This window comes from Helianthus annuus, chromosome 10 (genome assembly GCF_002127325.2).
Source record: "Helianthus annuus cultivar XRQ/B chromosome 10, HanXRQr2.0-SUNRISE, whole genome shotgun sequence".
In the NCBI taxonomy this organism is placed as follows: domain Eukaryota; kingdom Viridiplantae; phylum Streptophyta; class Magnoliopsida; order Asterales; family Asteraceae; genus Helianthus; species Helianthus annuus.
The window spans coordinates 130,722,791-130,736,667 of NC_035442.2; the positions used below are offsets into that span (position 1 = coordinate 130,722,791).

General features: G+C 41.3%; 1 protein-coding gene across 1 annotated transcript; it reads left to right on the plus strand.

Annotated features, from left to right (window-relative positions):
• The first annotated feature begins 12,437 nt into the window (after nt 1-12,437).
• Nucleotides 12,438-13,052, plus strand: LOC110882508. Its single transcript, XM_022130507.1, has one exon. The coding sequence runs from the start codon at nt 12,438-12,440 to the stop codon at nt 13,050-13,052; it is 615 nt and encodes a 204-aa protein (XP_021986199.1).
• Nucleotides 13,053-13,877: the final 825 nt, after the last annotated feature.

The window sequence follows — 13,877 nt, forward strand, 5'->3', positions numbered from 1 at the left end:
TTGTTGCGGATTATTAATAAGTATAATAATAATAATAATAATCATAAGCTCGTCTCTCGACGATCAGGATCAAGGGTTCGAGTTGTCACATTCTCCCCATGTTACAGGAATTTCGTCCTCGAAATTTCAGCAAACATCATACACTACGCTCCATATGTATACCTAGACTCCATTACCATACATAGATACAAGCGGTTTCACGAAAGTCCACAGAACGAACATGCAAGCATAGTAGCAAATACAGTCATGTAGCACGTAAATTCACATAGCATTAGATTCACAAAGTCGTACGTATCTCACACAGTACGAATTTTCACAAACTTAACTATAACATTCAAGAGACGTACAGGGAAACCCGAAGTGTCACATTATCCCCAAGTTCAAGAAATTTTGTCCCGAAATTTAGCACGCAGCCACTGACAAGCTAGGGCGTTTAAACGTTTTCGTGGGGTGTCACATCATCCCCTTGTTGGCTTGAAATTTCTTCCCGAATTTCAGTTGTAGCTTCAGCGCTGGAAGTAATGTTTGAAGACAACTTAGGATACGTGTGCATCAGCTGGTTTCCTCGTTCCCGGCTATACTCTGGGCCATGGCGCGAGTTCCACCGAACCCGGTCGATTGACATCTTGTTACGCTCGAGGGTCACTGTCTCAATCGGTTCCTTAATAAGGTGGTAGAGTCGAGTCTATTAACTAACATCGAATATTAAACCAAAACATGGAAAGGTATTCCTCGCGGGAATAGCAGTCTTAAAGGCAGTCCTCCCAGGAACAGTAGTTTAAAGGTATTCCCCCCCAGGAATAATGGTTTGTTTATCCATTCATATTCGGGTGAGCAGCGATGCTCATGCCTAACTGTGAGCCAAAAGATTTGTGCATAGCCTGCCACAACTCGGAGGCAAAACGTGGGTCTCGATCCAGGATAATAGAGTTTGGCACCCCGTACCTAGCAATTACTTCTTACAAGTAGACAGCTGCAAGTTTCGAAAACCTACCATTCCCCTTGTTCATAAGGAAGTGCGCAATCTTAGTCAAACGATTTTTGATCCCCTAATTGGGCCTTGAAGTCGTGATGCATCTTGTCCGCGTCGGGATGTATCATGTGGACTTGTGTGCTTCGCCCATCACAAGCTCTCGGAGATTCCCGTAAGATGGAACCCAGATACATTCCATAAAGTAGTGAGCGTAATTGCCTTTGAGTTCGAGTGGCTTTTCCATGCCCCGCATGGACTCAACCAAAGAATTTTCTGCTTGCAGAGTTTCTACTAGAGCGTTTCAGGTTTGATTAGGAGGTTCGAAGGAATGGTAAACTGTAACACACCTACCTGATAAGGTTTAGTCTCTTGTTGGCCTAGTCCGGATGATGCCTGATCGCGCATTCATGATCGTTTAGGAGTTCGACCCCGTCGGTGCTGTCGCGTGTTCAAAGACTGTGCTGGAGACTCTCGTGATTGGTGTAAATCGTGCAGTTGGTACCGTACGTGTAATGTCTCCTCATTTTGAGCGCAAGGACTACGGCTCCCAATCCTGAACCGTGTGTAGAGTAGCCCCCTTTCGGGAACTTTGAGTTGACGAGAAACGCGAGCCATCGAGAAAAGCGGGCCTTGCGACGCCAAAAGTCGAGCGTTGAAAACTTAGCGTAAAGCGGTTTGTGTCGTAGAGATTCTAGGGTTAAGCGTGAGAGTCGTTCAGATCCCCTACTGGTTCTCGGAGTAGGTTCAGATGTCGTCGAAGGAGTCAGGCGTCAAATTTTGACAAAGTGGGACAAATTCGAAGTTGTGACTGGGTGTTGATCGTATCAAGTTCGAAGGACCGTGCTTGATATATCTTTACCTCCGGGGCATCCTTGGCTCGTTGCTCCAACGAGTAACGTTCGTAGAAGGTAATTCGTCCAAACGGAGGTTTGTGCAGAATAGGGTAGGATAAGAATTCATGGAATTTGTGAAGCATCACGCGGGAAGCAAGAAATTATGCAAGAAGGGTAGTCGCAATCAATGCGTTCAATTTGGGGCAAACATAAAGGCTTTGGGATCAATAAGGATTTATCTGATGTTGATGAGGTAGTTGGTCGTACACATGTTGCATGTGGTTAGAATAAAGAACGTCGCTTGCCGATATGGAGTGTTACGTCAATGTGGTTAGCATAGTAAGAAGCAGCTAGAGAGGGATGGTCACCGTGCGGGTCTGTGGGTTTTAGGGGCTACTAAGACGTCTGGCAGGATGTGATTTCTCAAATCACTAGGAAATCAAGCTTGAGTGTGTTGTTCTGAGTCGTGTGATTGAGTTCAAAGTAGCGCTTGCGTCGTCGAGGGGTTTCGATGCGAAACTTCTGAAAATAGGTTTTTGAGGAAGTATAATTGAAGTAACATATTGCTGGATTTCAAGGGCTGGAAAGTTTGCCAACTATAAGTCGAGTTTGCTGAATTCACTAAACCGAAGAGAGATCTGGTCAAAGCTTCTATATGAAGAAACGCGGGTGTCGCGATAAAGAAACGCCAGAAGTAAGGACACCACCCCAAACAATAATCGCTGGTTCGTACGAAAGCTAGTGGAAGGATTCACATGATCAGAAAAGTCGGTAAAGAATAACGGCTTTGGAAAATGCAGGATAAGGTAAGCATCTTGGCCACCGTGCTCGTCGATGGGTTGTCTGGTTTGTGTCTTCGTCGTGTCACGCCCCCAGCTATGCCGATTTGTAAGAAAGATATCAACTTGCGGGGTTTTGGGGCGTGCTGAGGTATAAGGTTGAACTGGAATAAGGTTTCACCACGTAATCGAGGAATTTGGGGAACTAGCTTCGTGATCGATGGAAGCGCGATACGATCGTTGGCACTACAATGAGAAGCATACATCGCGCATGCTTCTTGTGTTTAAGACGTTCAAACAGAAATCCGAAAGGTGTAGGCTTACTAAAGTGCTTTAAGAATCCATGTTATCGGTCGGATGAGGGAACGCGTCTCAACACTCAAGTTGGGAAAAGAAGTACGTGAATACAAGGGATGTGAATGAAGTTGTCGATCCTACTAATCTTGGTTAGTTGTTCCACACAAGAAACCAAATAGTTGTGCTACTGCGCCATAGCAGTTTGTTTCCCCCAATAACGCGTGATTTAGGATTTGCTCTCCTGCGTCGTTTTGCCCTCGAAACTTCTTTCTAGGATCCGCAGCGGGTTCCTAGAGGTTCATCGCGTCGGTTTGTTCTAGCCCAGAATGGAAATCAGAAAGAAAATGCGTGGGCGAGAGGGTTATGGATAACTGGTTCCTTGCCCTCAACGTGTTGTGATTTTGAATCAAGGTTAGGAGATTCCACTCCCGCTTAGCGCACATCAGGGTTGCGTAGTTTTCGTATGATTCACAGTACTGAATACCAACTATATAGCTACGTATTTATGCACATATGCTACATATATACATACACATTTATACATATATGTGTGCATAAGTAAATGCCGATGACTATGATTACCATGTGAGTACCTGAATCTGACGAATCTTGCAATCCGGAGTGTGGTGTCGTTGTGGTTTTCATTAAGGAACGGTTATAGTCTGGTTTCCATATAAAAACATTTTTCATCTTAAAAATATTTTATATCTTAAACCTAGTTCACTATAACCAATGGCTCTGATACCAATCTGTCACACCCTCAAAATCCACCCGCGGAGTATTACCGCGAGGCGTGTGACGACCAGGATCTTAGCCACTAATTATTTTGAAGGGGTTTGTTATTGTCACAAATAAGGGTATAATTAGCGACCAATTTAAATTTTTCAAAACATAGTTTAAGTTTGCAGCGGAAAGGAAAGGAGAGCATATCGTAATTTAAAACCACAAGTTTATTAGTTGTGCAACTTACAAACCACACACTCCAGCCGATTGCAATGTCCGTCCAAAACTGTTTCGAGCAACCTACAAAGCATGCAGTAGGGTGTCAACATAAAGTTGGCGAGTTCACGAGTTGTCCAGTTTTAGTTTTTCGAAAACGTAAGTTGTTTAGATATACCATTTATAATCACGTTATGGGGAGCTACCCCATCTGTAAGCTCACTAAACTGTTGATACCGAAACTGTTGACGAAAAGTTGTTGTGCCCCGAGTCAATGTCTATCATCATTGACCAAGATGCAAGGTCTACTAGTTCACGCCCGATCCCCCCGGTCACGGTGTGAGGTTGTCAAACCTAATAGCGCTATCAACTAATAACCCGTTCGCCCCCGGCGATTAATCAGTATTGTAAGCAGGGACTTAATATGATAGAGTTTCGTTTCATTTAGCTTTGCTAGTTGTGATTTATAAATAATATCCAAACGTATCTCCCCCGGAGATAGTAATTTAAAAGTACCCATTCGTATTTCCCCCGGAAATAATAGTTCGAAAGTAATTTTCCAAACATGGCAGTTTGTCCGTGTCCCTCCCTGGGACGCATGCTTTTAGTGTGTGAACTCACCTTGGTTTGCTCGGCAGACAATTTACTTGTGTTTGGTTGGCCAACCAAACCCTATTATGGTTATTAATATTCGTTAGGTTCGTATGCAAGTAGTGTCACGTAAAATCCTACACGTATCTAACACATAGCATACAGCATGCATGTCATACAAGCATACACGGTATTGGGCCTATTCTAGCATGTAAACAGTTAAACAGTAACAGCTAGACATTAATACTAGCACACAGTCCAGGACATCAGTTAACACATAGTACATAAGGCCCACCAATGTTATTGGGCCTGTCCTAATCACATGAACAGTCAACCAGTAGCAGCATGCAGTAAAGTTAAGCGCACAGTCCAAGCACGTCAATGCACATTGTGGCCCAGTAAATAAGCAAGGAAGCCCAGTCGAAGCCGGATAGTCTCGACTCGAGACTATGAGATCTCGAGTCGCAACCACTGGATTCTAACTCGCAACAGCTCGTCTCGAGTTGTGAACATTTGAGTCGCAACCGTAGGGGTCTCGAGGCCGGTCTCGAGTCGAGATTAGGTGATCTCGAGCCACAACCGTGCTGGTCTCGACTCCTGAAGTGCCTTGTCTGGTTTCGAGTTGATGATTGATGGTCTCGAGTCGCAACACTAAGGTCTCGACTCATTCCATGCTGATGCTTCTAGAATTTTCAGAATAGTACTGTCCAATCAAATTCCATAAGCATGTACTATCCAATTACATTTCATTAACATGTCCTCCCATACCGTACAATCATCAAATCAGATCAAACTAACATATTTCAAATATTCATAGTATCTTCAAGCAGTTCATCCTTAGGGTTTTCTAACATTTTAACCAAGCATCACAATATTGTTGTTTCCTCAATCCAAATGAACACATCATAATATTACCAATTCTTAAACAGACATTATCATAATTTAAACCTTCACAACCATGTTATATACATAAAACTCCAAATCAAAATAAGTCAATAAACAAACATGTGTGCAGATCCGTTTCAACCATAGTATCACCAATCATCATATCATCATTTCTAAGAACATGTATAAGTGTACTGTTTCACTACACCAATCAAAGGAAATCAAAAAGGATTCAAACTATCATACTATTAATTTAGCATATTTCATATTACAACCATGAATTCTTTAAAACCTAAATCTGGTCCATTTACCACAAATTTTAAACATTTTATCTCAAAGCTTTTACCAAAACAGAACACATTCATTACAGCAACATCATTTCCCTTTTTAATCCATATTCAAAGCAACTCATGCTCAACCTTCTAACACATGCTTCTACTAAATGTAGGCACCAAATCAAGAATCACAGAGGTAATAATATTTTACTGACCAAGAGTCACGAAACGCAATCTAACACGGTTAACATATACTGACCAGTCGATTTACGGGTTGGCGGACCATCTGCCGTCACCAGTGCTGCTAGCCGGAACCACCATCATCTTCATCGGTCGCTACCACAGTTAGCCAATATCATCAGCTTCTCAGCAGCCGGCAACCCCATTTGTCGCCGGAACTCCGTATGTCACCGGAAACTCTTCGCCAGCTCATCGACGGTCTCTCTCTCTCTCTCTCTCTCTTGCTGGATGTATGTATGTAACGGATAATATGAGGAAGAAGGATAGAGAGGGTTTGTGTGGCATGTTCAAGGAGAAACAGGGTTGGGGGGGTGTTTACTGGTGTCTCGCCGGATGAGAGGCGCCGGTAGCCGGTCGGCTTTTTACTCCGACGACCGGAGTTGAGAGGGAGTGAGGAAGAAGGTGTCGGTTGTGTATAGAGGTGTTTAGGGTTTTTGAAATGGAGTGGTCGGTGAAGATAATTAGCTTTATAGTTAGGTTTTCAAAATGGGCTTGGGCTTGGGACCGTGTATAAGGATCCGCATAACCTAATGTGTCTAGCTAGGCCCCAACGCTCGGTTTAAATCACAAACAATTATTTTACATCTGATTCGGGTTATCCGATAAACAACTCGTATTTATTGTTGCTGATTATTTAATAATAATAATAATAATAATAATAATAATAATAATAATAATAATAATAATAATAATAATAATAATAATAATAATAATAATAATCATAAGCTCGTCTCTCGACGATCAGGATCAAGGGTTCGAGTTGTCACATCTTACATAAAAATAATAGATTAATTAAGTTTCCAACAGCTATATTTCAGTGGCTCTAAATTCACTTCATCTTCCAACTCACATTTTCACTTCTCAACCCACATTTCACTTCCAAAATATACGTCCTCCATAACCGCCATCAGCCCTTAAGTTCCAATAGTTTCTCCGCCGACCCCGGCTCCCTGACCCACTCGAAATTAAGGACTGTAATCCCATCCACCACCCGCACCCGACTAGCCACTAAAGAGTTTTTTAACCTTTCCATCCTAAAGAGTTTTTTTAACCTTTCCATCCCCAATAAATTAGGAAAATGAATTGCAGGGGATTTTCCATGACCTAGTGGTCCTTTCAGAAAAGGATATTTAGGCCGTCTCCGGAATCCCTCTGATCCAACCTAGCAAATCCACACCCACCTCTAGCAAATCCTTCAAAATTCCAGCCACCTGTTTCCAAATGCCCAGAGCCGAGAGCCTAACTGGAATATGACACCAATTTCTCGAACTACTATGTAAGTTCCAGATTAGATTCCTCCATAGACACGGCCTGTCAACCTTAAACCTCCACCACCACTTGGCTAGTAAGACAGTGTTGGCTTCTTTTAAGGAACCAATGCCCACTCCCCCCAATTCTATTGGAGCCATAATCCTCTGTCACGCGACCCATGACATCTTCTTGTGCTCCGGATCTGACCCCATAGGAAGAAACTAAATAGAAACATTGTAGCATCCTATTCAAGTTCCAGGCATTTCGTGTGGACCACTCACCGATAAAAATTACACCGTCTGCATACATGAAGTGGGATAAAACCGGCCCATGGGTCTCACACTTAATACCATCAAATAAGCCGATACTGCATGCCCGTTTAACAGCACATGTCAAGGCCTCTATTGCGATTATGAATAGGAACGGGGACAATAGATCCCCTTGCCTCAACCCCCTAAAGCACGGGAACTCTTGAGTTAGGGACCCATTCACCAAAACCGAAGCCTGTGCACAAGTTACCATAGCCATAGCCCATGTTCTCCACCTATTCGGAAACCCCATCTGACCCATAACCAATTTAGAAACTCTCAACTTAGCGAGTCATATGCTTTGTCGACATCAACCCTAAAAAGCATCCCGACCTTTTCCTCCTTTTCAAACATGATATAATTTCCGATATTAGCTTGTGTATGACAGTCTTCAAATGATTCACAAAAACCTCAGATATTACTTTATTTATGCACCCGATTAGACTAATTGGTCTTTAATCCGAGAGATTCCCCAGATCACTACATTTGGGTATCAAAGCGAGAAACGAAGAATTGCACCCGTTGCTAAAAGATCCTCGCTTATAGAACTCTTTAAAAATTCTGAAAAAAATCTGATTGAAACATACCCCAAAATCGTTTCAGAAAAGAAAAGTTAACCCCGTCGGGTCCTGGGGCCTTATCCCTACCACACTCCCATACCGCATTCTTTATTTCCGCCATAGTAAATGGTACCGTCAATCCTTCTGCCTCAAATTCTGAAATACACTACATATCCGGGTACACGAGAAACGATCTCGCTTGTAAAGGTTCTTGGATTTCATGGCAGAAAATGCACAAACATTGTCTTTTATCAGTATTGGAGATGTCACCCATACCCCGTCCACCCATAATCCATTAATTCGATTATTGCTTGTATTCGAATTTACAAGCCCGTGAAAATATGTCATATTTTCGTCCCCTTCATCCGCCCAAGGGACCCTAGACTTTTGCCTAAGGTCCATAGATTTTAACCTATCCGCCTCCTGAAGAAAACTTTTACAATCTCCCAGAATTGCAAGTTCACTATCCGAGAGAGTTCTCGTTTCAGGCGCGACTTCTAAAGATTCCAATTTATTCAGTTTTTCTTTGTGATCCCTGAAGAAACAGTGGATCTAAATTGACCGGAGTCAATCAGATCTGGGGTTTAGTTTCTGCATAAAAGGTTAATCTTCTCGTCGATTGCCGGTTTGGGGGCTACTTCACCGGAGAGCACTGCAAAACAGAAAGCCGTTAGACTCACCACAGGGAGAATGGGGGTTCTCTCCGTGATCACCCTCCGGCGTGAGAATAAGTACAGTGGTAAATGACGGAGGTAACGTAGCTTGTGAGACCATACCTGAATTCTCATATTTATAACCCAGGTTTTGGCGCCAAAAAGGTGATGGAGGTAAATGACGGAAATTACTTTTCGTTAACAGTTATTCCTTTTCCCGTTAATAGTTAATTCCACATCCATGCACACGGATCGTGGATCTGATCAACGGCTGGGGAGATGCCACGTGGAAAGTGGTTTCGTGTAGATCTTCCTTTAAGTTGTTGCCATCATCGTGATTTAGATGAGTGTCTAGGATGATGCCACGTCACATCGGTTGTAACCGAATGAAGGCATGCACGATGATCACTTAGGGCCTTCTAGAAGATCTACAGCTGTAAACCGTTGTACCTTTGCCACATGTCCATTCTGTTGTAACAGAAAAGACTCCTTTTGTTTAAGTCCCGATTTCATGCGCGCAGAAATGTTTAGGATTTCATCTTCAAGGCTAACTGTATTCTTGCGCGATCCCGCGCAAGGGTGTTAGTTGAATGTTTGTCTTTCTTTTCTCCGGCGTATGGTTATCGAAGACTGATCTTCCAAATCTTGTTTAGAACCGCTGCGCGACTGCGCATGGTCTTGTCTAGGATGATTTTGGAATGAAGTTATGGTATGGACCTATGCGCTTGCGCAAGGTTTTTGGAACCATACCCCTTCACTCCCCCTACATCGTCGCCTTTTAATTATGCACCCGGTCATTCACCTTTTGTTATATTTTAACTTTAAAAAGGATTATAAGACAAGAATTAAAGCGGCTCATAATGTTTCCTTCTTTTTTCTGAACTGATGTATCTTTTATTTTAAATGCTTCGCATGCATATTATTTAAAACTGAAATGCCGATTTGTGTAATGTGTTGAATGAATGGCATTACCGCTTCAATTATCAACCGTTTGAAAGGAAACATGTTGGTTCAAATGTAGAAATGAGTGTGTTGAATTCACGAACAGTTGTGATGCTTCGTGAAAAGGTTTTTGAACACTATGAAATGAAACCCCTCCTATTCATTTAGATAATCCAATTTACACACAACAATCTCATTCAAATACTCTTTAAACTTTCTCTTTTGTACCAGAAATTACTAACAACTTTGTTGTCGACATCCCTTTACTATATCCAAATCTCGTTCTCTTCTACAAACTCCATTCATTAATCGTAACCAATCCTTCATTCACGTTCAACATCAAAGGTATATGTAACTATAAATTTTGTTTTCTATATTTCTATTCGTTTGTTTGTGGTTACTTACAAATGATGGACACATACAATTAAAAAACAAGGTATCAACATCCTGTCGTAACGTGTGGGTTAACGTTAACTCTAAAAACAACATACTCACCCTCTTTAAGACTCACTGTTAAATCCTCTTATAACAACTTAAGTTACATTATATATGTATTCGTAAAAAATCGCTTCATATACATAGAAATATAGAATAATATTAAGTTAACCTGTATTATAATTGTATGATCGTTATACTTTATGACTAAGAATTAGACTTTAAATATATAGACAAATCCATCACATTCACATCATAAATTATGTTGTCATGTGGAGTAACTAAAAGAAAATATATAGGAAAGGCGTATCGTAACATGTTCATGCTTTCCCACGGTTGTATATTAAAACTTTTGACATCTGTTAAATATTTAATGAAAAAAACATGTGCAAATACTATATGTGAATTACATAAAGAAACAAGTGAATGTAGACATTATCAAAATCAGTTGTTTCAGTAAGAAAATGGTTTGAAACATAGGTCAATACACATAAGCATTTGATACAACATAAGAAAACACAATTAATATTTCTTAGTTGCCATGACGTTATTGAAACATCCACGTTTTGCAGAAATAATGTATTTAAACAAATTGAATAAAATATACTAGCAGAAGTTGTTAGTTATGCATTATTAACACAAAAAATAATTAAAAATGATTATAAAGTAGGTTCTTACTCTCTTTTTATTACAACTGTAATTACAAAATAATAGTAAAAGTTATTACATTATAAAACAAGGTGTTCTATAACAAGTAATTTAAATTTATCAAATCTTGTTATAGTTCACCTACGTGGTCCTTGCCAAAGATGTCAACTACAAAACTGACTAAGATAAGGTTTGTCCTAATTAGGTTTCGCCATCATTAACACCTTTACTCCTCGATGTTTGTTTTGTTAACACTATGAGTGCTTGGTCCTGACGTTGGTTAACATTTATGTTAGTTTTTGTGTAAATTTACAGATATACCCTCCATCTTCTTCTTCAACGAGCCCCACCATCTGTGCCTATCCCCCACCTACCACCGTTAGTAGCTGTCACCACCTAACGGCCACCACCCCACCCTACCCAAACTTCGACAACTACCACCCCCAACTACCACATCTGCCATCACCACCACCTACTATTACCACACCTAACCCGATGCCATGAAACTACCACCTCAATCATACGACGATCTGGACAGGGTTAAAGGTTTAGAACAAGATCGGGTTAAGGTTTAGAATCATCTCAAACCAGATCTAGCGAATACTAACAAAGGGGTTTCAACACAAACGGTCGATAAGATCGATTTTCCGGCAAAGGAGTTTCACACCGTGACGAAGGTGAGGCGAACAGGTTTCACACCGTGAGAAGATCTAATATCCAGCGAAGGGGAGACGGAGAGGTTTCACACCACTGCCATGGAGTCGTTGGTCACAAATGAAGAGGAGATAGCTGATGGTGGGTGGTTGCTGAAATACTAATCATTCCCATCCTTAAAATACATGGGTTATATGGTAATTAGTATAAAGATTGGCGGTTACAAAGTTGGGGCTATTTGTGACTAAACGAAAGATTGAAACCGCCACCCTCAAGGGGTGCAATCCCTTGGAGACATAACTCCAGATTTCGGCAGCCATACACAAAGGAGGAGACACGACTTAAAATCAAAGGACACACCTCTTCAAGATTCATTCTCATTCACAAGATCCTAGAGACACACCCGTTCATGAAGAGACGTGTCCATTCACTCGCACACTATAAATAGGGATAGATTTCTCATTTGTAAATCACTCTCAACAATTGTATTGTATTGTATACAAATTCTCAGTTTATATATTCAAGTTATTCGATTGTCTATAGATCAAAGATCCATTGGGGCCAACAATTGGTATCAGAGCATCAGGCTTTAGGCATCGAAGGGAATTCACGATCAGGTTTTATTATTCTTTCTCAATTCGCAAGTTAGTTTTATTTTCGGTTCAGGGTCGAACCAGGGATTAGGAATCGAGGGTTTTGATTCCGGGGTTTAGTGCGAATTAGATTATTTGATTGTTACGTATCGGGTTATACGCGGGGTTAAGGATTAGAGGTTTGTTGAAACCAAGAAAGATAAAGTTTTTTTGAAAGTGAAGATTGTTCGGTCGGAAGATATGTCAGGAGTAACCGGACCAAATCAACAAACAGTAATTCAAAAGGAAGGAAGTTCTCTTTTTCAATTTCAGTGTCCAATCCTGAAACCGACAAACTACACGGTTTGGGCAATTCGCATCAAAACGATTTTAGAAGCGAATGGACTTTGGGAAACGATTGAACCGGCAGAAAATACACAGACGGATGTTAAGAAAGATAAGACGGCAATTGCTTATCTGTTCCAAGCAATACCAGAAGACGTTGTATTGCAAGTTGCAAGACTGCAAAGGAAATTTGGGAAAACTTAAAGACAAGACACATTGGTGTTGATCGGGTACAAAAGGCTCGTTGGCATACACTAATGTCAGAGTTCGAATTAATGCAAATGAAAGAAGACGACACGATAGACTCTTTCACCGCAAAGATAAGCAGTGTTGTTACACGGGCAAGTGAATTAGGGACAACACTGAGTCAGTTGATTCTGGTACAAAAACTTCTAAACGCCGTCCCAGATAGATTTACTCAAATGGTTGCATCAATCGAGCAATACTCCGATCTAGACACAATGACGCTAGACGAAGCTATTGGTAGATTAAAAACGTATGAAGAAAGGTTAAAGTTGAAGAAAAAGGAAAGCCTCGTGAACAATCTAGAAGAACTCTTGTATGCGGGTCGTGGACAACATGTTGGAAATCGTGGACGAGGGAGATTCCGTCCATCACAAGGCCGAGGGATAGGCAATTATCAACATAGGGGTGAAGGACACACCTCTTACGAATCGGAAGGAACCGACGAACCATTAAAGGATGATAGTAAGCAAGAAACATCGGTTATGAGAGATAAGTCGAAAATCACTTGCTACAGATGTGAGAAACTTGGGCACTATGCCTACGAATGCCCACCCAAGAAAACCAAAGAAAACGAGACACTCTTGGTCGAAATGGAAGATGAGAACCGGCACTTCTGTTGTGCCTAGACGATGAAGAGCAGTAGAAACATGGAATTTGGTCGTGTGAAACGATCAAAGGGAATAACCGTGTGATGCGGAGAGAGATAACCTATGAAAGGTACAACAAAACAATCTAGTGATTGGATCAGATCAAGGAAAAGACATGCGTGCGAAACATACAAATAATCCTGTAATTGGGTGAGAAGAAGAAATTGTTGTGTGATACAACCACAAGAGAAGTCTGGGTGAGTCGGTTTTTCTAAAATCCATGTGAGATGGATTCAAATCATATGATATGATGGTGGGCAAGTTAATCAAGACCGGTGGAGTTCGTGTTCAATAACTACACAAGAAAAGGTTCGTGTGATACAAATCAAGCACGGTCAAGACAAGTGTGAAACAAAATATCCGTGTGGAGCAAGTTCGTGTGAAGCGAGTTCGAGTGAAACAAGGTTCGTGAGGAGCAAGGTTGGTGAATAAGAAGATTCCATGTGAAGTGTTGAATACCGAGGAGATTCGAGAAGCTAAAGCTGCTTGGAGTTCCAGATCTACAACAACCCAAGGATGTTCATGGTTAGGGGTGAATGAAATACTAATCATTCCCATACTTAAAATACATGGGTTATATGGTAATTAGTATAAAGATTGGCGGTTACAAAGCTGAGGGGCTATTTGTGACTAAACGGAAGATTGAAACCGCCACCCTCAAGGGGTGCGATCCTTTGGAGACACAACTCCAGATTTCGGCAGCCATACACAAAGGAGTAGACACGACTTTTCAATCAAATGACACACCTCTTCAAGATTCATTCTCATCCACAAGATCCTAGAGACACACCCGTTCATTTAGAG

What these genes read in the sequence shown, in the direction of transcription:
- LOC110882508 (XM_022130507.1), top strand. Translation starts at nt 12,438, where the DNA reads ATGTCAGAGTTCGAATTAATGCAAATGAAAGAAGACGACACGATAGAC.